Source organism: Anas platyrhynchos, chromosome 1, assembly GCF_047663525.1.
Source record: "Anas platyrhynchos isolate ZD024472 breed Pekin duck chromosome 1, IASCAAS_PekinDuck_T2T, whole genome shotgun sequence".
NCBI classification, from domain to species: domain Eukaryota; kingdom Metazoa; phylum Chordata; class Aves; order Anseriformes; family Anatidae; genus Anas; species Anas platyrhynchos.
Window position 1 is genome coordinate 119,482,178 of NC_092587.1, and position 26,164 is coordinate 119,508,341.

At 34.9% G+C, this 26,164-nt stretch overlaps 1 protein-coding gene across 19 annotated transcripts in view; it reads right to left on the reverse strand.

The window, feature by feature from the left end:
- The window catches only part of DMD (dystrophin), a 1,236,775-nt gene that overhangs the window by 175,962 nt on the left and 1,034,649 nt on the right, over positions 1–26,164 (reverse strand). For 18 of the 19 annotated variants that reach the window (XM_072027522.1, XM_072027514.1, XM_038175527.2 and 15 more), the window contains 4 exons: positions 24,954–25,126; positions 21,347–21,503; positions 12,503–12,623; positions 11,512–11,780 (listed from right to left, as the gene is read on the reverse strand). In XM_072027522.1, coding sequence (XP_071883623.1) covers positions 11,512–11,780; positions 12,503–12,623; positions 21,347–21,503; positions 24,954–25,126 — 720 coding nt within the window. Of the gene's footprint in view, positions 1–11,511; positions 11,781–12,502; positions 12,624–21,346; positions 21,504–24,953; positions 25,127–25,469; positions 25,600–26,164 lie in introns of those variants that run through there. The other variant, XM_072027556.1, reaches the window with a different exon arrangement.

Here is a 26,164-nt window from a genome sequence, read left to right on the forward strand (position 1 = left end):
GCTCTTGGAAATGAGTAGCTATGGCTCTAGTTGAAAACGATTAAAATTGTCATTCTTGATCTTCCAGATAATTTAACTGTACTAAAATAAAACAATTTTCAGGTAAAAGCCTAAGAGAATAAAAATAATTTGAGTGGCATTGCTGTCTGGACAAATGAGTTTCATTGATTCAATTGCCCTATTTGTAAATTGGGGATAATCCTACTTCTATTGCAGTCTCAGAAAGAAGCTGAGAAGATTAACTCATACTACCTGGAATACAAGAAGCACTGTAGAAGCACTAACTACCAATTACCAGGTTTTATTATGGGTTAACCTTGAACAAAAAGATAAAATAAAATTCTATTAGGCTTTAAATAATAGGCATTAAAATGAGAAAACTATACTACAATGTGTCACTGATAAGCATCCCAGGCAATATAACAGTTTTTGTATTCCCTACTTGAAGCAGTCCCAAAATCACTACTGTGTACCAGTATACGAGCTTGATAAATTGATTTTATTTTGTGCATTGATTTGCCAATGTCTTAATAAAAATATCATTACAGAATCTGCATACTTGATAGATATAACAGCCGAATACATTCCCTGAGTCCATAATTGTGACAGGAATAGGAGAACCAATGCTTTTAAGCAAAGATTTTATTAAAAACAATACTGTCAGACCTCTTGATGGAGAAAAAAAAAAAAAAAGCGTCCTCACAGAAAGCAGACAGCATTAAAATTCACTTCTAGCATTCCTTCCTCCTTTTCCCTCCTCATACATCTCAGTGAACATACAAGTCTCAGGTTATACATACACTTCTGATATATCCTTTTCTGTACTTGGAAATGTTTTAAGAGCAGATAATACACAGAAGATCAGTGTGACACAGGATTTCTGGTATACTTGTTCCTTGGAGATACCTTTCCTCCTTTTATCTACCCATGTACCCAAGCCACACTCACTTAGAAAAGCTTAAATAAAATGGTACTAAAATAACTGAAAAAAATGTTAATAGTATTGTATTTCAGGGTGGTGGTGTGGTGGTGGTAAATATTTACATTTCCAAGTTAAAAAAAAAAAAAAAGGAAAAAAAAAGAAAAAAAAAATTGAACAGAATCACCAGAATTCAAGAACATTTCTATGTAATGCCATGTCCAGGAGTGTTAATACTTGGTCATCAGTTAAATGTCTGTATGTGCTGGATTTACATGGCAGACTGGGTAAAACAAAAAGCTCTGTTAAATGCTAAAGTACCAGCATAGAGTAGGTATAACACTTTTGTTTTTAAACATCAGTGTTTAATTCTGCTTCTAAAAGCTCAAGTCCCATTCTTATTCTGATAAACAGCAATCTCTTAAAAATGTTCTGGTCTGACCTCAATTCTGAACTTCAGAGGCATAAAAAGACAGACAAGTCTTTATACATGCATTAGTCACTTCTCTCAGCAGGCTATCAGAAACTGAGATCAGAGATTACCAATACTTAAAAAGTCAAATTCTGCCTGCAGATGTTCACGTTGAGCTCCCACTGAAATCAGCAGGCTAAGTTCAGAAAAAGAAAAATTTGGCTCTAAACGAAAACTGTTGATCTAATAATAGCACATTCTATCAAAGTGCGTTGGAGGTAGAAAAAAAAATCAGTTTTTTTACTGGTCACCTATTTTCTTCTTTAGAATTCAGGATTTTTTCTACACCTAAGGAAAAAGTTAACTATTATTTAGGCCAATGGCCCTTAATCAAAGAGAAAATAGTCAATCTGTTCTACTAATAACTGCATTAATTAATACACTTAAGCACATTAATCTTCAGGTACATATTTTATTCAAAACACTACTTCTTTGGGTCTTTTTATCTTTCTTTCTCATACAAGAATGTTAACATTTATAATAGAAAAAGCTACATATTAAGTTACCTATTATAATCTAATGCAAGAAAAAATAATTTAAAAAGAATGTTTTTCAATGAAATGCAACACATGGAACTATCATTAAGAAAAAGAATGAAGTTAATTATGCAATAAATTAGACAAGGTAAGTGTATTGATTATTAGTATATAGAGAACTCTGGAAGACCATTTTCAACTATTGCATACACAAACACACACATGCACATGTACACATACATAGACATAAAAGCACTCGAGTAGATGTCTGATCTGAAGAAGATAAAAAATCTAATGAATACTAATAAGACTCAAATTATGTGTAGGGGAGATTACAGCTCACCTTTTATCAACCAAAATATACAAGCACTTCTCACAAATACAAAATGACGCAAACAAAAATGTGTTTAAAAAATATGAAATTCTTCATTTCGAATGCATTGTAATGCTGCCACTAAGCTTCTCTGTCAGGTTGCTTCATTTCATTCTCCTTTCAGCTGAATGTCAGTCTAACTTTTATCTTTTACAATTAGCCGACTTGTTTTCAAAGAATCTTTATCCAGAATAGTCTCTGACTTCAACTCTAGCTAGACCGCATAAGGTGCAAATTTATATATGTGAAGAATGAAACTGCTCTAGTAAAACCTGTTGCAGCTGGAGCCCAGGTACTTGTTCCTTCCCAAAATGTTCCCATAATTCCAGGGTTCCAGAGACCATGTCTTACACTTGTGATTCTCAAGAAAGTTAAAGAACACTCACTTGTAGGTTGTTCCTTGTTAGCAGAACAGCATTAACATTTCTGTATCTTAATGATTCTATTGTATCCTGGTAAATAGTATAGTCAAGGACAGTTTAAAGTTTACAAGGCTACTCTTAAGATTACAGTTCTCTGCCTACCCATCACTTTATTACTATTCTTATGTGAATTATGGAAATTAAATATTAAAATAGGTAGTGTGATATGGTCAAAAATTATATTAATTTCTATAAAACATTCACTATAATTAAAGTAGTAACACCTAAATCAGAAGAGATCAGAAATGTATAGCTTATTTATTTCAAAAGGAATTGGCAGAGGGAATAATGGTTTGCTTTATGTATTTAAAATGAACTTAGTTCTGGGCTATTGCCTTAGTTATCACCATAGCAAACTCTGCTGTTTTTTGTGACTGATTTCCAAGCAACAAAATAAGACAGATGAGGCTTTTAGATTAAATTTGTATCAGTTGCAAATACATGACTATTACATATTAAATAACTGCTTGTGATTACATTTCTTTTCATGTGAGAAAATAAATTCATAAGCTGTTAAAATAAAAGACCGCTGAACAGAACTGATTAACTTTCATCTACTACAAAGAACCATAGCAGAACTAACCTAAACTGGTACAACAATGCGATGAAGCATACCACAGTTTTTAACCCAATTTCATATGTAAAACAAACCTTGGAAAATTAAAATTGCCTCCAAGAGTGCCAACCAAACAAACCTACTAAAATCTCTATTGTATAAAACTGTATTCAGAAAGATAAAAGCAACATACTAGGCTGTGCAATCAATTAGGTGATGTATTTAGCTGAAGAGTCATTGGTATTTTACAACCTCCTGAAAGTTAATCTATTAAAAATGCAACAAATTCCAACTACCATTTTCATCATAGCAAATTCAATAAATTAACAAAAATATTCCTCAATAAAAATATGCACATCTGTAGGATGACAAAGATTTACAATGAATTTAAATAAGATTTAAATGAGATTTCAGTTTATTTTAAAATAAAGTTTATTGCATCCTGTTATAGTCATTGATGTTTTATTTTAGATTAGTATTAAAAACAGTAGCTGAAGAGTTTTTGGTATTTTTATAAAATTTGTTTTTATTGACTGCATTTAAAGATAAAATCATAAAGTCCTCTAAAGTGCCATTAGGTCTCTCCATCTTTTACAGTATCATACCTAGAAAAAATCTCAAATCTACAAATATTTCACAATTACAAAATTTGCTTGTAGAGAGGATCACTAATTATCGCAGGGACAATTTGGGAGTGGGAGGAAAGCTAGCAAATGAGATAAGGAACAGTTATTCTGTATGAGTTAGTTTATAAAAATCATGGAGTCCAGCACAGAACATATTAAGAGAATTAAAGGAAATAAGACAATGTAATTCCAATTGATTATAGACTTTGGTGTCAGGCAGATGGAGATGAAATTAAATTGAAAAAAAGTGTATGCATTTCAAAGTAGACTAAGGATACATCAGAAATAATCATTCAGCCTGGAGAAAAGGAGGTTCAGGGGCGACCTTATCGCTCTCTACAAGTACCTTAAAGGAGGCTGTAGCGAGTTGGGGGTTGGTCTGTTCTCCCACATGACTGGTGACAGGACGAGGGGGAATGGGCTAAAATTGTGCCAGGGGAGTTTTAGGTTGGATGTTAGGAAGAACTTCTTTACTGAGAGGGTTGTTAGACATTGGAACAGGCTGTCCAGGGAAGTGGTGGAGTCACCATCTCTGGGTGTCTTTAAAAAGACGTTTAGATGTAGAGCTTAGGGATATGGCTTAGTGGGGACTGTTAGTGTCAGGTTAGAGGTTGGACTTGATGATCTTGAGGTCTCTTCCAACCTAGAAATTATGTGAAATTCTGTGAAATCATTGTGTGATTCTATCACAGAATGATGTATGTATGAAATGGAAAACTTGAGAAGCATTTGTAGCAGTTGTTACTTCAGTTGTAGTCTGAAGGAAAAATGAATACTCCTGTCTCCTACATGGAAGGCAACTATAGTTTTCTACTTAGTTGTCATCCAAAGGATTCTGTCATCTTTTCATTGGACAAAATTTAATAATACTTAAGCAAATCTTAGTTTAACACCGTGTATAGAATACTTCGGAATTTTGGGGTCTTTAAACTTAAGAATAATAGGGAGTTGAGCTATAGAGGGGAGTAATGCTTGTATATTGTCAAAATACATCCTTGCCCATGAGTACTGAAACTGCTGAAACAATATTTTAGGACCACTTACTTCTGTAGGCTTTTCTGCTGCAAATTCTGCTAAATGGAAATAGAAATTTGTCAATTTGTCTGTAAGCACGGTGAAAAGAGTGGTGCACATTAAAAAAAAAAAAAAAAGTGATATATATAGTAAAAATTTGAAACAAGGAAGGGGTTGTACTTTGGATGAATGCAGAAAGTGTAGGTGATATGCAAAAATTGTGTGGTGTCATGTGGAACGAAAGATTTTGTTCAAAATACCAGGCAAGTTTTTATATATACATGTATATGTATATGTATATATATATATATATATATATAGTGTCTACTATTAAAGAAGGGAAATTAAAAAGACCTCAAAAATACACTGTATGTGTAATAACGCCATTTTATTTTACAGACTGGACTGCATGAGCTTTGCTGGCTAACTTAATTTTACCTCATCATAAAATTAACAGGAAGCATCATATTACAGTCTGACTGCAATTTACTGTAATATGGATCTAGTATTGGTATTGATATCTAGATGTTTGAAAATTTTGGTTATTAAATGCAACTTCCAGATAATTATTTCTTACATCGTTTCCATATAACCATTTAAACCTAGTCTCTTCATGTCCAGTATACATCTCTTGCTAGGAGGAGATAAATGTGGACTATTGCTGGTTTTAGGTGTCACTCATTATTTTTTCTGTATGTGAGCCCTAGTAATTCCTTCCCAAAATACTAAAAATATATATGTATAAAATACTTTTAAAAGAATTTTAATGTTTTATTTTACATTTACTTTATTTTACATGTATTTTATTTTATTTTATTTACATTTATTTTACATTTATTTTAATGAGAATACAAATTAGAAATTCAACAATTCTCTTTCCTCTCAGAGTTTCCATTGTAGGCAGCTGCCAGCACTGTTCCTTCATAATAGCACTGTAAGAGTCCACTTTTCTGAAATATCTCTTTTTGGCAAAGCAGCAGTTGAACAGTACCAGGATGAAGTACAGAAGAATATAAAAGTTTTTTTTTTTTTTTTTTTTTTTTAATGAACTGCCTATGTTCATTCATTGTCCACCAGTTCAGGTCACTGCTTTAGGATTAGTTTGTAAGAATGTGGTATTTTAAGCTTGCCAAATCTATTTCTTTTCTTTTTATGGCCATGTATGGACACAACTGAAATTTAGCTAATTATTTTACAGGGTTATCTTCCTTTTGGTCTCATTTAAAGAAGAGATGCCTAAGGACAAAAGGCTTCAGTGCATATAGAAAGTCATTTTGGAGTGCATAAATGCAAACTCTATTCAGTTCATAATTAGAAAGAAGTTTCAGGTTGGCACTTTCCCATGAACATTTGTCAGCAGCATACAATTGGCAACAACTGTCAATTATGCTGAAGAAAGCCTGAGCTAAACAGCATACAGTTCAGAAAATAAATGTTAGTTTTACAGTGCTCATGTGAATTCCTCATGGCCCTTTGTTTCATAATTATGAAGAAAATAATTTGTATAAACTGTAACATAGGCTGAAGAATTAAAAATAATGCTTACAGCCTCTGTGGATACACTTGTTATGTTGAATATATTAAAATTCATAATCTATATGCAAAATTCCTAGTCTTTCTGAGAAATTATTTTATTCATAGATGTAAATCTCTAACAACTACAACCAGTTCTTAAGGAGCAAGATTCAGGCTTGCATGAAAACTGCTCACAAGAAAATGCAAGACCTATGGCACTAAATTCTGTTCTGCTTTTTACCATTAACAATCCTCATATTGAATCAAGGCACCCTCCTTATGTGATAATAAAGGAGAACAAATCAGTCTCTAGCAGAATGGAGCAAATCAGTCTCTAGCAGAATGGAGTCACTTGAAGACAGCGCTATGCAATTCAGCTTTTATTTGGCAGGTGTGCTTGAGATCCACACTTCTGTCTGCAACAAGATGAACCACAAACACTACTGCCTGTTCTATGGTTTGTTTACTTCACAGTGGTTCAGAGAAATTCAGACAGGAGTTACATCCCTCATGGAGTACAAAGGCTCTGCTGTTCATTTATAGCATTGTGTATGACAGACAACTGAACTGTTAATAACTGGACCCATCCTGTGCTGCCAGTGATATGGTAGAGTACCACCAGCAAGAGAAAGCACTTTCCATTGTGCTCTCAAGCGTGCTGGATTAGCTGAACTACCTTCAGTAACAGATAAACTGCACCATTAAAATTATATTGCCTTCTCAATCACAAAATTCTGGGCACAACATCCTAAAAGAGTTGTGAGAAGCTCCTTTTTGAGCTTCCAAAGAACTTTTCAGAGCATAAAGTATCAAAATCCAAAAATTCACCAGGGTTCCCTGAATAACCAATAGCATCCATTACTATTAGTATTTCTCATCAGGTAGATGAGCAATAGACAACAAAGCAGTGAGAAGGTATCAGTATACCAAGTAATGACTGGTGCATACTACTAGCATAACCACTTCCGTTGGGGGTGGGGGAACAAAGGAGAGAATGTGTGTTATTAAGAAAGCTGCATTTCAGTCTGCAGATAAGATCATAAGATCACCCATATGTGAGCAGGGGAAAAGGGAAGAATAACAGGACAGAGAAGCATAGAGCCCTGAAAGTATGTATGATCTGTAGTCTACATTGCATTCGTTCGTTGAGGTATCTGAAACTATCTCGTCCTCTGAACTGGAGCTAAACAGTTGGTACATAAATACAGACCAAGGATCTGTAAGGCAGTAATACTGATCAAGGATTACTTATTTTGTGCTAATTCAACATCACATCATGACGTTAAGAGCTCCAGCAACTATGACTAAAGAGAACAGTGACAAATGGCACTGGGCAAAGTTATTCCCTGGGGAGAAATTCATCAGCTTAGGTTTGGGAAGGCTACTGTGATCTCCATTATAAGAAAGATTTGCAAGAAATGGTATCACAGTAGCTCATTTGACCATTATTTGACCTGATCTGCTCAGAAGATATTTGGGGTGCTTAGATATATAGAAGGTAATAGGTACTTTCCCTCACACTGTAGCATAACCAATCACTGTGATACAGAACCTCCCCCCACATCCTCTGAAAGAGAGAAAGAGAGAAAGAGAGAGAGAGAGAGAGAAAGAGAGAGAGAGAGAGAGAGAGAGAGAGAGAGAGAGAGAGAGAGAGAGAGAGAAAGAAAGAAAGAAAGAAAGAAAGAAAGAAAGAAAGAAAGAAAGAAAGAAAGAAAGAAAGAAAGAAAGAAAAAGAGAGAGAAAGAGAGAGAGAGAAAAAGAGAGAAAGAGAGGAAGAGGAAGAAAGAGAAAGAACAACAAAGCAAAGATGAGAGATGTAGAATATATCAATTTGATAATGTTTGACTGATAATACCATTTATAATGAAAAATCTTGTTTAATAATAGTTTTTCTAACTGAAGGCCATACAAACTCTGTCTTCTTCAGCAAACTTATTTTTTTTTAATCCAAACATTTTCAAAGGAAAAGTATTTAACCTTTAGGAGAATCAATTATGGAAATTAGAAAACGAGAAGCAAGAAGAAAACTGTAGCAACCAGGTATACGTCAAACCAGCTTCCCATGGCTTTTAACTCATTTTCCTTCCTATGACACGTATACCACTTTGGGGGACTAGAGAAGTTTTGGAGCTAAGGCCTGGGCTTGTAGACTGGAAGAGTGAACTAGGATGTAGTCGGAATCAACTCAGTACCGTGCAGGTTGGAGCTTACTTTCCCCTCCTTCCACCTGTCCCTCTACCAGAAATCTCTCTTGCTTCTTCAGCTTTCACTGCAAGACCTCCAATTTAGACTAGGAGAAATGGTCTTCATTTCTGTAGCACAGGCAAAGTAGACACTGATGCTTATCTGGCTAACACCCGTTAAGAAAATGTTTCTGTATTAGCTTTCCTAATCTTATTAAGACTTTCAGGCATTAGACGAGCAACTCTTTCAGTAGCTTGATTTTCCCCTCAAAACAACAATTTTGTTTACGAGTAATATTTTTACAAGTAATACTTGTAAACAAATGTAATACAGTTACTGAAAGTTTATTTTTTATGTAGTTGTTAAAACTTAGAGAATATAAATATCCATTGCATTTTGTAGAAAGGCCTTGATTTGGTTTAGTTTATTGTACACAGAAGTCGCCAAAATATTTTTCCTCTCTCATATCTTTAATAGCTGTGGAAACGTAACACACACATACACTAAAAAAAGAGCTTCCTAATTGTTTGGGATTCATTTTAGCAAAACAGAGGGAAATAATGAAAAACTGACTAAATTTGATCATTACTGAGATAGTAATCTAGGGTTATCAAGACAGGGAGTAAATAAGAAGTGAATTTGCTATCTAAAAATATGTTCAATGCAAAAATGGTACATAAACAATGTTAAAAAAATGAAACAAACAAATCTTGTTGCTACTGTCACAGATAATACATATTTTTACACTAAACTCTCTCCTCTAGCCTTTGAAAAAAGTAAACCCAAGAATTAAGGCTATTGTTGTGAGTATGTTTAAAATACTTTTATGCCTTAGGTAGATACGCTAAGAGTATAAAAGATCAGTATCAAAGTTTCTATTGTACATCTAGTTTGGATGTAGCAAATGAAAGCTTGAAAACTGTTAAAGAATTTAAATGCTCTGTTTTATGGTTACATAAATAACGATTGTTGATTTACAACTTTTCAAAAAAAAGCTTTCATTCTAAGAAAAATATAGATGTCATAAGGATGAATAACTGAGGTAAACCCTAAACATATATTTGTTCATTTATAAGGATAGCTTTCAAACTGCAGGCACAATTGTAGCTTTCTTGCTGGTTATTCATTTCACAATCATGGTTACATTGCCCAGTGAGTATATGCATCTGTCTTCAGTATCTATGCTGGAATTACATTTCATAAGAACAATAAATATATTCTAGGCAGCACTTTGGGGGACAATTATTATAGTACTCACAGAGTTAAAATTATTCAGCTTTTGCCCTACTGTGTTCTCTCATTACCTAAGTAGTACTAATTATGATCATTTAGAAGCTGCTGAAAGCACAGTATCAATAGAATACCCTATAATTGTTATATACTATATGAAAAATTATAGCTTAGAGGATAAGAATATATTCTGTATGGTTTTTTTTTTTTTTTTTTCCATTTATTGTTTGACTGATGATCTTAGGAATGATAGCCTATAAAATATAAATATTTTAAGTAAATATGGTCCAAATGAGAGTAGGGGGTAGGTGGTAGCATCTGATTTTAAATCTTGAAACGGAATTTTTAATTTCTGTCCGGCCTTATGCTAAGACTTCAGAATGAACAGAGATAGTACCTCAGGATTTTCAAAAGCTTTAAGAGTCCTATTTTATCATGGCTCTTATTAGAATTCTATTCTGTCCCCCAGGACAGAACTGTAGCACGATTCAGCACTATAATTATGGAGTTACAACTTTACGCTTTAAAATTAAGCAACTTGCTTTGTTTTCTAGTGATATCACAGATTCAATGTTTCTGTTCAGAATATCTTCTTCAAAATCACACACAAAAAAATCTCTGGGTATAACAGAAGGCATGTTATGAGAATTTATAAATAGATCTCTTCTGTTCATTTAAAAGAAGAAAAAGAAATTATGCAGCCAATTGTTGATCATCTACCACAAAATTCACTTGTCTTGCACAATATTTACACAGAACACTCATTAGAACTTCTATGTTCAAAATAGAAGTTCTAAATTCAGGTCTTTTTTTTTTTTTTTTTTTTTTTTTTTTTTTTTTTTTTTAAGTTACATATGTTTTTTAAAGGCATTTTTTCTTGCCAGTAGTCATTCTATTTCCTCTTTCTTAGATCCTAATGATCTAGCACAGAAAATAGCACTCAGCTCGGGTCTCTTTCAAAATGACAAATGATTCCCATTTATGAGAATGGAACAGAGGCACTTTGTTCTTATCAAAATGGCAACTACCTCTATGGTGCCCTAGCTGAAGTAATCCTGTAGTACTTCTAAAGTCTGGCCATGGCATTCATGATGAAAATGGACAAGTCCTCATGAGTTTTTCCATAAGCAGTGATTTTATGAAACAGCCCTTGAAAACAGGTAAGCATTATTACTGAAAATAATTATGCTTTTTCCATTTTTTTGTTTTTGTCTACCTATCAAATGAGACAGATGACTAATACCACCATCATGGCAAAACAACAAAGCCATACACTTTAAATTATTTAAATTCTACTCTATAACTACAGACACAATTATGTTCTTAGCCTGCTTACCAAACTGTAATAAAAGACATAATTAGTTTTGCATACATTCATCATATATTCTCCTATATACCCGATCTTGTGGTCTTTAAACTTAACTCTGCATTTCCTGAACTGAGTTAAACAGGCTGAGGATATTACACATTCCTATAGTGTTTTTGAAATGTGTTTGCAATATATATTCTCAGTGTTGATTCCACTCCATTTTAATTGCATAAATAATAAAACTCTTTATATGCACTTTCTCACCTTCTTAAAAAAAAATAAATAAAAGAATAAATCACTATGTTACAAAGCTGTCTATTTCTCATTTTTTACAAGTTAATTCCTGATTTTGCAATACACATGATGAACTAGCCAAATATTTTACACTCAAAAATACTGATATACTGACACGTACCTTGACTTTTTCTAAGTGATCCTGCAGAGAGTCAATTAGCAGATCCCCCACTGGCTGCCAGGATCCCTTGAACACTTCAGCCTGGCGTAGTTTCAGGTCCAGTTCATCCATTGCCTCTTGAAGGCCCTGCAGTCTTTCAAGAGCATCATCTATCTTCTTTTGCCAATCAGCAGAATGTAGATTCAGCTTATCCCACTCAGTTTTGACCTCGTCTGCTTGCCTTCGGAGAAGTTTAGTGACATTCTGGGCCCTTTCCTCAGGTGATAGTTCTAAATGTGGAAATTGGGAGGCTTTTAATACATATTCTGACTTGGAAGAAAAATAATTGCTATCTGGAGAAGTCTAAGGAATTCAAAGCTCACTAAGAAAACTATTCATAAGCAATGACATATTTTTATATGTCTTTATTTCATATGTGCTCATTTGTGAATCTCTCAAATTTAAATCTTTCTATAACACTGATCAACAAAACATGCATTTAAGTATGTAATAGCATTTTAAATCTTTTAGCTGCACCTTGCTGTATCCTGATTCAACAAAATAGTTCTGCACATAAGTATTAATCACTGTGAATCACTGCAGCTGAGTGGAATTTGGAGCTTTGCTGTACTGGTTTCTCTTGATCTGTTTCATATATGACATATACTTTCTAAACAAATGGTTTAGTTCTGTAATACTTAGACTACGAGCTGAATTCTAGGATAAATTGCAGCTTTCAAACCTCAAATACAGTTATACATAAGTCCAGAAAGTTTAAAGCCGCTTTTTCAACATATACTTATAAATATGCATGTCTGTTTAGTTCCACAGTGTTCAAAAGGATCACTAAGAGTTTCTTTCATCTATATTTTTAGCTCAGTCTCTGAATACTGAGATTCAACTTGAATTGTAAAAGGAATGCTCTCACAGTGGCTGGCAGAATTTATTTAATCATCGTTGATCATCACTGCTCTTTCCAGCAGTGTGCTATTACAGCTCTTTCCTCAATTACCTCTTGGTTCTGGATAGAGCTTCTCCAATCCCTCCACAGGTTGCTCTGCCAGGAAGATTCTCACAGTCTCGAGCGCACTCATGATAACAGGTTCTTTTGTTTTCAGCTCCCTCTTGAAAGTCTGTGAGATGAAACAATAATATTGTAAATGGATATATAACGAAATACTGAGTGCTACCCCTTGCTTTTGTCAGTTTAAAAACAAAACTTCCCAAACCAGCTTCCATGTGTACAAGAAGCTGCCAAAAATGATGTAAAGACAATAATTTTTGGCTTTTGCTTAGCCTGAAATCAAATTGTATTCAAAATGTATTGGCAGCATGTTACACAGTACCCAAAGTTGCTGATCAAGTTGTTCACTGTGAGATGAACCCCTTTTGCCAGTTAACATGAGTCAATACCAAAATTTAACTGCAAGGAACAAAGCCTTGTCTGGCTCTGTATCAGAGAGCACAAGCTTAGCCTAATGCTTCCCAAAAGCAAGATTTCCAAGAATGTGAGGGAAAATCCAAAGTACCCTACATCTAACGCTTTGCTACAGCTGATAACAACTGTTATATCATAAGGAGAAAAAAACACAAAAACAAAACACCACTATAGATATTGCCATGCTAACATCTAATTAGTAGCAAAAAACAAGTATTGCAAATCTGTCTTCTAGTAGCACTGTAGAACTACTCTTCCAAAATTACATGAACTGAGGAGATTTCTGAAAAGTATAATCAAGGCCATGGTGAAATTTCAGAAATACAGTCTAATTTAGATGTAGGCATGCACAAGTGTAAATTAAAGAACAGAAAGTAGTCTTTATGAAGTAGTTAATTCCTAATTCCTTTAATCAGTATTCCTTTAACCAATTACCATATTTTTATGTTTAAATGTGGCTAATTCAGCTTATTGTTCAGATCAGCTCTCTCCCTTTTTCATCTTTTCCTTTCTTAACATGCTTTCCAGCACCTGCCTCCTTTATTGTCTTTTTCTTCCTCCTTCCTACTTGCATTTCCCCTTCTCTAACAACAGCTCCTCCTCCCCTCTCTCTTCTATTCCCTGATTTTAAAATGACCATCAGTAAGATTGTCAAAGTTGGTATTTGAAGTCTCCGCATGCTGAAGATACACATCTTGGTATTATTTAAAATGTGTGTTGGCAGGTGAAGACAGTTTTTTACTATCTCACACCAGTAGTGATATCGAACTATTTCAGTACACACTTTTTAAAAAAAAAAATATTTATAAATTCTTTATTTTTTTTCTTTTTTTTTCCCCTGTAAGAGAAATTATGATTCTATTAGTCTGAATCCAGAATGTTTGTTGCACTAAAATACATATGACAGCTGGACTGTGGGTTGCATGTTGTACGCGGTCTTTTCCATGCCATATAGGATGTTGCATTACCTAAATATTTTATTTCATTTTTTTTTCTCTTTATAAAACAATATAGAATACATACTGTTTTTGACTGGCAGAGAGGTAAAACACACAGATAGTGTATTGTATCACACAACATAACACTGCAAAAAGGAGAGCCATATGCCACAAAAGGAAAAATTATATTTTACTCCAGGGATTATAAAATTCTTTTTATAACACTGGAACTATATAGGCTTCTTCCATTAAAAAAAAAAAAAAATCACACAATAAACTCAATTAAATTAAATATTAAATAAAATTTGGGTTACTATGAACACTAATGGAAATTAAAAGTTCAATATTAAAAAGTTCATTACATTTTGAATTATATTGAAATACCTAACAGAACTAATAATGAGAATCACACCTGCACTTTATAACGTGAGCAGTCAAAGGTAAAATATTCTTAATACATTTCAGGAACATAAACTTAAGCATATGACTACATTATTCTACTATAAATACTAAATAAAATTTTTATAAAGTGATCAGGTTTTGTAACTGTGAATCATGAAAATCACTTAGCAAAGTGTGCTTTCCTGAAGGAAACAATGCAGTCAGAAATGTCAATTTTGTATCATGGACATCAATGGAAGTGGGAACCTTTCACAGACTATCTGCATATCACAAAGGAGCCTATTGTTTGCTGAATAGCTGTACTAAATATTTTAAACAATGATGTTGACCCATAAGAATCAACACTTGGATTTTCACAAATAAAGAAGAGTACTGTATACTAACAAGAAAGTTACCATTGGACATTACTCTGCATGTAAACTCATTGAGGTTGCTCCAGGGTTAAGACTGCTTAGCTTCTTAAGATATTTTTTAGATTTAGAATTTTCTGTAATACATACTTGACTCTTACACAAAATGCAGTGGAAAAAGAAAGTATAATAAGCCCTTTCCAAGCCTCCAAACACTGAAAGACTATTTATTGTTTTCACTGGCCTTTGTGCTCTTCTCACATTAAATAAAGCCTTCTGTCACACTAGAGTGTGGCAGGTCTGCAGCTCAAGCAAGCCAGTAGGTAGCATAGCTTAAAATGTTCCCCTGTGCACTGTGTGCTTTGCTCTCATTAGGTAATGTTGAAAGTGATGTCCATAGTCATATCGTTCTTGTTTTCTTTTTTTCTTTTTTTTTCTTCAAAATTACAGTTTTATGCCAGCTAAAAAATACAATATACTTTATGTATTATTTTTTCAGAAATGTTTATGTCCAAAACCAATCAAACAGAAGGCACATGCAAAAAGGTCTGTTTCTGCCCCAGAGAGCAGAAAGGAGATGTAGATATTCTAGTAACGGAACACAGAACTGCAACAACTCATAGGATATTTAAAAGTCAGAAATGCCTTTGAGCTACATATTTGGGTATGAGAAGTACTGATGTATGGAGTGCTGCTGCTGCAGTCAGGTCAGCCCTAGCTATTTACATGTACAAATGACGAGAAGGACAAAATATCTTCTTTCAGCCTGTACTGCTATTGCATAAAGACCACCATATCAACCAAATACACATGGTGACATTTCCAAAAGAAGGTTAAGAAGGTTATAGCCACATTCCTCCATCATCTCATGTGCAACAGAATAAAGACAACATAATCAGATATGCATACTGCATCCCATAAAGTCTGTGATCAGGTACATTCATATCCATCTTCCCAAAATGATAGAAAAATACTAATGGCAACTTTCTGACTCCGCAAATTTTTGTACAACAGAGTCTCTTTTACTAAAGGAAAACAGTGAGCCAATGTGTTAAATGTTTTCCATCTTTTCCAATCTGGATGTTGGAGCTAGGGAATGGGATTATAATCCATAAATCCAGTTTTAGAACAGCACATAGTGTGATGCTAAGATCTACTTATTATTCTCATTGCCTTCCCTAGTTTTGATCTGCAGACTTCTACCAAGTGAGTTAAAATGTATTTCAGGATAAGAAATTAAAAAAAGGATAGAATGAACAAAAAGATGAGACTGAAGCAATAGCACAGAACAGCATTAAAAATGATGAATTTTCACTTCATACTCTCCCATTCCACAAAACATTCTTACTGTATGAAGCCAGCTTTTCTGATTAAATGTTTGTTGTAAAAGACATACACACTACCACTAAAAATCATAATTAGCAATAAATGACATTTTTTCTTCTTTTGGAAAAAAAAAATAATCTATCTAAATCTCTGACAAATACATCTCTGTAATAAGCAGACCATCATTGATAACAGAATTAGCCTAAATGAATGTCTAATTTACAGCTAATTATATCAGGCTAATTTCATTGAATTCCTGACCCTCTTCCACACTTTGTGGTGACTATAGAGGAAATCGAACATGCATAATGTATGACCTGCCAAAAAAACAAGTAAACTACTTTATTTAAACATCTCTATTTGTCATCAGCACTACAGCAGTAATGGCATTCTGTCCACCACTTTAATAATGCATATATTGATCAGCTTATCTCAGACCTCCACTACCATCCTCATAGATGTCCAGAAATCTCTTTGGTTGGAGAAACACAGATTGTTTAATTTGAAAGATGAAAATAGAATGGGAAGACAAAGTTGTATTAAAACTAGCATTAATCTCTATGATTAGAAAAGCAGATGCTTTTGCTTTTAATGAATTTTAAGGAGAAAGAGTACAGTTAAATGAATTCAAGAGGTTTCCCAATCAGAATGCTTTTTAAAAATGTGTTTGGACTTCAAATTTAAAACGCAGACATCAACTGTGCCACAAGAACAGGTTCATGTATCGAAGCAGGAATTATATTCCTCAGGCACATTCACTATACGTTCCATGGAAAGGGTTTCCAGGGAATTGTTAATAATTAACTACTCTATTCATAAATGCTATTTATGCTGCTAATACAATCTCCACACAGAAGATGTGGCAACTCTTAAAAGAATTACCAAAAAACAGACTACCTGTGCAACGTCTAAATTACAGTCCAGGAAACTGAGATTAATAGTAACATGTACACAGTTATTAATACAATTTCTTTAAAACACAATCATGACTCATGCAAAAGCAAAGAAAACTGCAGGATAAATAAATGATAATTTGATGAACAGTAGTATTTCAGATCACTGATTTTAAAAAAGAAAATAAAGAACACAACCAAACCTGCACATTCTAGGACTTTGGCATAGACACATTTTTCTTCAGATGCCAAAAATCAACAATGATCCACATATATATTAGTTCAAACAAATAGCACTTATGTGGGTGTATTGAGGATAAATTCCAAAGTGCCTTCTCTAAAAAGTACCTACATTTATTATGGAACAATGAATCTGACTGCCTGTATATCTTTTTTTTTTTTTTTCTCAGTAGAGTTCAAGCTCTCATCTGGCATAGATTCAAGCACTTGAAATTTTCATCTGAATCCTACTCTTAAAATTTTTAAAGCCAATCTTGGCAACCGGGAGCATTCAAATGATAAGAACAAACTTCTTTTTATCTCTGCTGTGAATATCTGAGGTATTCCAGATGGTCTTCTAAAAGATAGAGAGGTTAAATAAAAGTTATTTATTTATTTATTTATTTAAAGTTACATTCCTTAAGGAACAAAAAACAAAACAAACAAACAAACAAAAACATAGCAGCTTCTAATACATGTTTCCCTGCTGAGGCTTTTTTCTTCTTTCCAATGAAGAAGTTACCTGGGTTGTCTTCTAGTTTTAACTGGCAAAAACAATTCTTCACAGAAAGAAAGACATTGTATAGACATAGGAAGACCAAAGCTGGAAGTTTGGATTGAAGAAGGTAGATACTTACTTTGTTTACATTGAGGAAAACAACATGAGCAATCAACAGACTCATGTAATCAGGTTCAAAATTTAACTACTCCCTTTCACACTGAGAGCTAAGAGTTTGGATTTTCTTTTGGAGGGTTGGGTTTTTTATTGTTGTGGGGTTTTTGTTTGTTTTAATCAGCAGCCCAAAACTGTTGAAAAAACAGCTTTTCACCAGAACTGTGCTCCAGTTTTATGCTGGAGACTTTTACATTTGAGGTGTAAACCTTCTTAAAAGCATTTTTCTGATGTTCAGAAATGGACTAAGCTGTTCACTCAGAAAGACTCTTTGTATGTCTGCTTCTTTAAAGGAAAACTTTTAGAGTAACAGAAAGACCATAAAATTTAGGAAAATAAAACAAAAAATAAAATAATAAAAAAGTAGAAAAACCCCAAGCTGCAAACACAGATTTTGTCAAAGACAATCTGAAGTCAGAAGAGTTCTGCAGTGATTGTTTTTCCCTCCTTCCCTGTAAGAGATCTTTGAAGAGTAGACAGGGTGACCTAATTTCAAGGATTATATTTTGTTCTTTTTTTTCCCACAGGGTATCAGAGCACCTACAGCTAGAAAGGCCTCACATTAAACTACAAAAGTGCTACAGCATGGGAAAAGGAAAGAAATGTTATTTCTAAAAGGAACTAAAATGTTCTTGCTTTGATATGAAGAAATGACTGAGACATGATGACCAAAGATTTGTGTCCGTATGTATCTGCATGTGGGAGAGAAGATAATCAAAAAGGAGAATTGAGAAGACCTATTTTGAAAAGTCACTTTGCACCTATTTATAGTACTTTACTTTTATGTAACGCTTCTTGTCCCTGAAAGTTTTAAGCACTTTGGCTGATTTGCGAGTGACAGTCACTTAGTCCATCACTGAAGTCTTGCCACCTTTATGATGAATTCTGAGAACCTTCTGAATACATATAACATTAAATTTTTATGAGAAGTAACTTCTCTAGCTGAAAAATTTATTTCTTTGCTCTAGAAGGAAAGGTAATGTTTTCAAATACTCAAATATGAATCAGATGACAAAAGTTTTGTCGTGACAATTCTACAAAAGTTCTTCTTAAAGTCTCGCTTTAGCTCAAACATGATCTTTGGATAAAGGGATTGAGTTAATGCAGAGTAAAAACGACATCTATTTTGTTTATTGCATCCCAGTGACCTGGATAGTCTTTACAATTTTAAAACTACTTTATGGAAGCTGCTACAGCCAGCTGACTAGAACAGACTTCAGGCCTTTCATGCATCTTAACTTTCAGAGAGGGAAAATTAAAAGAAGGGTGATGCTCCTTAAAGTCACAGATGTTTTAGTCTCATTGTTTCCATGATAATGTTTGAAGTTCCAAGAAAAGTTTGTTGTATGAAAAATACACATCCCTTCTCTTTAGCATCTTAATCAATGATCAGGAGCAAGGAGTTGAGTACACCACCAGTAAGTTTGCAGACAACACTAAGTTAGATGTGAGCGTTGATATGTTTGAGGGTAGGAGGGCTCTGCAGAGGGAGATGGATAAACTGGACTGGTGGACTGAGGCCAACTGTATGAGGTTCAACAATGCAAAATGGCAGGTTGTGCACTTGGGGCGTGACAACCCCATGCAGTGTTACAGGCTGGGGGAAGAGTCTTTGGAAAGCTGCCTGGCAGAAAGGGATCTGGGGGTATTGGTTGATAGCTGGATGTATATAGGTAAGCGATGTGCTCGGGTGGCCAAGAAGGCCAACAGCCTCCTCCTGGCTTGTATCAGAAATAGCATGGCCAACAGGACTAGGGAAGAGACTGTCCTCTGTACTTGGCTCTGGTGAGGTTGTACCTCAAATAACGTGTTTTGTTTTTGTTTTTGTTTTTTGTTTTGTTTTGTTTTGTTTATTTGTTTGTTTTTTTACCCTAGAGAAAAGGAGGCTCAGGGGAGACCTTATCACTGTCTACAACTACCTTAAGATTGTAGCAGGGTGAGAGTTGGTCTTTTCTTCCAAGCACCAAGTGATAGGGTAAGAGGCAATTGCCTCAAGTTCCACCAGGAGAGGTTTATGTTGGATATTAAGAAAAAATTCTTCACTGAAAGGATTGTGAGGAAATGGAACAGGCTGTCCAGGAAAGCTGTTGAGTCACCATCCCTGAAGGTATTCAAAAGACATGTAGATGTGGTGCTTAGGGACATAGTTTAGTGGTCGACTTGAAAGCACTAGGTTAACAGTTGGACTTGATTAGAGGTCTTTTCCAACCTGAGGGATTCTATGATTCTATCCTACAGATCAACTCTCTGGAAGACAGACCTAGAAAATGGACCATGTTGCCACTACTCCCCACCAGTCTGCTACTTTGGGCAAAAGCCTATTTGCCTATGACAAAAGCCAAGCCTAGTTTTATATAAGATTTTGGGACTTTTCACAAACTCAGCTCTCCCAATAACTTAAGGCATAAAGATATGTCACATTCTCTTTCTAAATGTGATCTTCTCAGTGTTTGCTCTCAACTGTACCCTTTGGGATGAGGTAGAACAATCATTTAGAGATATATCTATAGTACAGCTATCTGATGAATGAGGAAAACAAAGGTATTCCAGATCCAGTTTCATTTTATAGAACCATTTTTAGATTTCTCCATGCAGCAATAAAAACAGAGATTTAGGAACTCAGTAACAGTTCTTTTGTGACAAGTTTCACAAATGGTATTGTGAAAGAGTCTTACATATATGCAGCACAACATTTTGTGATGATGATCACTAGGTCTGTAATATGCTTTTCGCATAGTATCAAGCTGTCTGGGAATAGCATAGCAAACTATATGTTTTTTACTTGAAAACAGACATTAGGTTAGACTGAGACAGGTGTAAGCTTGATTCAGATTGATATGCTTAATTAGCATAATTAAAGCATACCTTTCATTAAATAAATAAATAAATAAATAAATAAATTTAAACTTTGTATGAACAGTTATTAAAAAAAAAATCCCATACAAGAGTTGCATTTATGTTTCTTTTTACCACAAAGCTTAGTATGGATCAGTCTCCATGTGATGCTCTGCTACTGCCTTTCCATAAGAATTCCCTGATGAAATTAGTATGAAGCAGGGAGAGTAGCAGTCAGTAACCACAACAGTTTCATGATGCACACAGTTGTGCATTATGACAGATATTAGCTACTGTTTTCATAAATATTCCCACAAAAACAACAGCAAAATGGGGTTTTGAAAAGAACTCATGAGATTTAAATGACTGATTCTGAAAAAAATAAATAAATCAGAACTACTTATTTAATCTCCAAATAACACTAAGTTAATATTTGCTCTAGTCATTAAAACTATCTGTCTATGATAGCTCTATGAAAATGCTGTGCTTCTTTTCAGAAAAGCTAAGCAACTGGTATGCTTTTAAAGCTGGTTAGCTTTTCTGAAAAGCAACATCATTTTCATAGAGCTATCATAGACAGATCATAAATACTCCCTTCTCCAACACACTGATTTTTTAAGCTCTGTTTGAAAATTGTAGCTAGTATTTTCATGTCAAAGTTCAGTTTTCATTATCTCTAGAATAGATCTTAAAAGGTATCTTTTTCCAACACACACCGTTTCACCTAACCCTAAACTGCAAAACAAAAAGCAACAAAACAATAATTTGAAAAAAAGTCATACCCTGTGAACATCATTCTGTTTCTGCACAGTGGGAAGATCTCCACCAATGGGTGCTTGCTGTTTTAATTCATCCTCCTTCAATTGCAGCCATGCCAGAAGTTCCTGAAGGGAGAGATGTAAACGCTTCCACTGGTCTGTACTGGCTTCCAAATGGGATCTGAAAGCATGCATTAAGTATCAGATACATTCAGGCTAAGTGAAAATAAAAAAAAAAAACAAATTGCACCAATTTATTTTCTGATAAATATCCTAGCGTTTCATTAATTCAATGACTTTTAAAGTAGCTTTGAATCAGTCTGGCAAACACCGATTTAAATTTGGTTCCGCAGTCTTGGCCTGAAATATCAACACATTGATAGTTGTGTTGAATTATCGGTCTCACTAAATGTTCACAAATATTATACAGGACTAGTATGTACTAGTAATACTAGGACTAGTAATTTAGTCATCACTTAGGATTGCTAGTAGACTAGAGATACAGTACTCTCTACCAATTGTTCGATACTCTGTACCAAAATGTAGAGAGTACTTTTCAACTCAGAGAAGAGCAAGTATTTCTCCAAACCATTACACAAACCATTCAACCTCACACAAGATTCATGTGGCTGCTCACCTTTAAGATAAAAGAACAAATACTTCCACTTCCCAGAAAAGTAACAAGGAAATTGTTAAAGGAACATCTTATGCTGCACAAACATCTGTGCCACATGAAGAGAGGTGTAAATGAAACTAATCAAACTACTGGCAAATTTAAGATACTACTACTTTGTACAAGCAAGCTCTCAGAAGGTGACCTTCTAAATATTTCCTCTGCACATGTGTAAATGTGGCATTTTTAATAGCAATTTTCAGCAACTACTTTCCGTAGAGAGAAAATACATGATGAATCTTTGGATTGATCAAATCTTCAGTTTTGTTTATATCATAGATAATCACAATAAAAACGCCTGTCTTTCTAGGTTTATGAATATGCTGCTATTGTTCAGTTGCTGACCAGAAAGAAATTCCCCATTCATTTCCAGACAATTTAAGAAATCCTCTTAGAATTTCAAATGAATAGCACTATTATATAGCAGTAAAATAATAAAATACACTATGAAATAAAAATAGATTTTCTTTGTCTCATCTCGTTTGTTTAACTTTCAACTTTGTTCATATAACATTTCTCTTAATTTTCAGTGGTTGCAAATAAAACCACATTTTCTGACTGTGAAAAATCTACTCCTACACATCATATAGAATGGGCTATAACAAAACGTGACAAAACTGGACTGAATGCTTTGCAGTCTTTATTACTTAGTTTGGATATGGAAATGAGGAATTCCTGAAGGTAAGGGGTAGAACTGCCTCATAGCAGGTATGCTGGGGGAGGCCAGACCTGGAGGTGCCCAGAGCCAGGGAAGTCCCAAGATGCCTCTGAAAGCAGCAAGGTGGGAGAGAAGCAGGGCCATTCTATGCAGAGTTACAGGGGAGTTGCAAGAGAGTTGCAAGAGCAAGCATCACAGGGCTTTTGGAGGGGACACAGTCAAGGGACAAAGTTTCTGACTCAAGTCATCTCCTGTCTCCCAAGCTGATCTCAGCAAATGTAAGCTTCCACCTCCTCCAGACAAGGGCAGCAACTGGAGGTGAACATGAGGGTCTTCACTTTTTCCCTGCTTCCTCAGGTCTGGCTTTGCAGGGAGAAAATACAGAGTGGTTTGAAGAAGTTCAATTACTGCTGCTGTGCTTTGACCTGTGTACGGTGAATGGTCCTCCCAAATCTATCTTGTTCTGACCTTCTGTCAGTTTTGTGAATATGCATTTGTACACGTGCATGCTAGTACACATTAGTGCATGCTAGTACACATGCACTCATATTTATAAATGTATTCATGCACATGCAGACAAAACAGATAATAGGAAATAAATTTTTAAATCAAGTTCTTCAAATCAAGGAAAGCATTAGGATAGACTGTGCTGACTTGCCATAATGAAAGCAAGGTAATAATGTAAATGAACTTGGCTTCTCTTGACATCTACCATACACTTTACCTATCTGAAATGCACCAGACTGAGAAAAGAATGCCTACCCAAGCCAAGGGTAAGGATGTTTTTTTTTTCCTGTTTTGGCAGTCTAAAACGTTCACTAAATAAGGAAAGTCATGTGACTGATGTCTGGGGAACATTTCAGATTTCTGCTCTTACACCTCTTTTGAGTAAACATTACTAGTCATGATGAAATCTATTCCATACTGTGTGATGAAAAGAAATAGCACCAAGCACAAGATTGAGTATAGCCTGTTCATTCAATCTGGTGGCCAGCATCATTTAACTTGAATGTCTTAGGAGCTGCAAATTGATTCTTACCCTAGTCAGTATGTTGAGCCTTTTAATGAAAGCAAGTGTTTTAGAAAAGAGTTCTGTTTCTTTGAATGTTTAATGCAGTAAGTCACTGTGATATAACTAGGGTTACTACGTCTGATGATCAATGGCAGCAATATATTGAACCACAAATACTGAAGGACAGATTTAATATTTAATTACTAATATTTGGCCAACTTCCTGTTTTTCTTTTCTCAAACACCGCTGTATTTTGTCAAATTAATGGGTAACATTTATCTGAATAAATAAACCTCAGAGAGACCTTGAAATATTATATCCTTCCTTTGCTCCTCAGAAACAAAAGGAGGAACGTGTCTCTCCTTCTTTAGCTACTAATATATTTTCAAACTCACATCCTTCATTTATTTTTAATGATTGATGTTATAAAGATGGCTTTTGTCATTACACAGACTGACCTCCCTCAGGGCCTGAGCTGAAAAAAGCTAATATTTCATACATTACTTTGAAAAACACTTTTTCCTTTTTGCCTTTTTCTGCCTCTTTTGCCTCTGAACTACCACCAACACACAGCAAGTGAGCAAATGAAAAAAATGCCCGAGACTGAATGCAATGGAGCCGGGCTGTCTATTGTGCAAGACGTATTTCTGAAGAAAAGTTTTCTTGATAGTTTCTTTTGAAATCTTCAGCCCACTGAAGCCTGTATGTCTACTTCATCATTTGTAACATTACCATTTATTATATTTTTTCTTGCAGGGAGAAGTTTTTCCTTTTACAATACTACCTATTGATTTCCTTTTACCCCTGGATTTTATTTGATAATTCTGTCCACTTCCCCGATAAAAGCCAAAATCGTAAATAATGTCTTCTCATTTGCAAGACTATTCTTAGTTCTGCACTGAAAATGGGAGCCTCAGAAATAAAGCTTATCATAAATATAGGTTGTCTAATCATTTTCTTTCATGACTCAATGATAAGTCATAACCAACTCTAAGAACTCTACATTTAGAGGGGGTACACTTTCTGTTTAAACATGTTAATCTTTCCTTTTGTAATTACAAAACCTCATCATATGTCTCAAATCCTAATCCCCTACTATCATTTTCACACCAGAAAAAACCCTCTGATAATTCTTACAAAGTTAAGCCAGCATTCAAAACAGCACAATTCACTTAAAAATGGGTGGAAATAATGCTATCAGAAACAAGCTCACACTCTTCTACTGGTAGAAGACAGATGGAGTGTCTTACACACCAGATGTAGGCTTTCGCTTACATTCATGTCCTACCTAATGTTTAGAGATTTCTTCCTAAGCTCACTCCATCTGAAGTTCATGTTATCCAGACGTCTCTGCAACAGGACGGCATCCTCAGAGCCTTCTAGAGATCTTAGTATTTTCTGCCCATTTTCATCCAGGTTGTGGAAGATGTCAGTATGAGTATCGATTTCTGCCTGTAGATCCTATGGAATTAATAGAAAATAACACGTGTGATTTCTTACATAATTATAGAAACTTTCACTTCTCAAAAGAGCGGAAAAATCCACAGTCCAACACAGGGTTAGCACAGATTTCAGTTACTCCCTTCATGGCAATATTGTGTACTATACACACAATCACCTTTTGTTTTTGCATGAATCCATTGAATAAGGATTGTATTTCCATATGGAAACTAGTGAACAAATTTAGAAAGCTGAAGTCTAGCTTTAGAGCAGCAACAAATTAAGGACAAGATATATTTACTGTGCTGACAAGGAAAACAAACAAACAATAAACAACCCCCCTGGGATTTCAGGTAAATCTGACCTTCACGTGATAGGTCTTCCTATGCAACATTTTCAGCTTGAGCTGGGGACTGCAGCACCGCTCCTGCTGCATGGCAATTCCAAGAAATCTGCGCGTCTGCAGCAGCAGAGCTTTAAAATGCCAAGTTCCCTTACATTCTGTTGACAGAACACATTTCAGATCACAGGCCTCAACAGTCAATAGCAATAAACAGCCACTTTGTGCTGTACCAAAACACTGGTCAGGGCCATGGCTGTAGGAGGGCCTGAGAATAGCAAGGACCCAGAATATGCAACCAGCAGCTTATGTTGAACAGCCAGCTCTTCTTATCACTTTGTAACTGCAGGCCAGCTCTCCATTTTAAATTCATTTTCCCCCCTCATTTTTAGCAAGGCTGCTTCTGCCAAGAGAACATTCCTTCGAGAGCTGCCTGGTACCAGCATTCCTGCCTGCCCACGCGCTGAATGGAGCCTTTGTGCACGGGCTGCCCTGCTCCAAGACGCTGCATGCTGCAGCCCCGCGAGGTCACAGATTCACCCTCAGAGAGCAGCAGCTGAAACAAGCTCTTTAAACTAAGAGAAAATAATAATAAATTTAAACACACACATACACAAGCGCACACGTAGTTAGCCACATTTGCACAAAATCATTTCTGCTTTAAAACTAAGTGCACCAAGTGAATAAAGCTCTTCATTTTCTCATGGGATGCTTGGGCA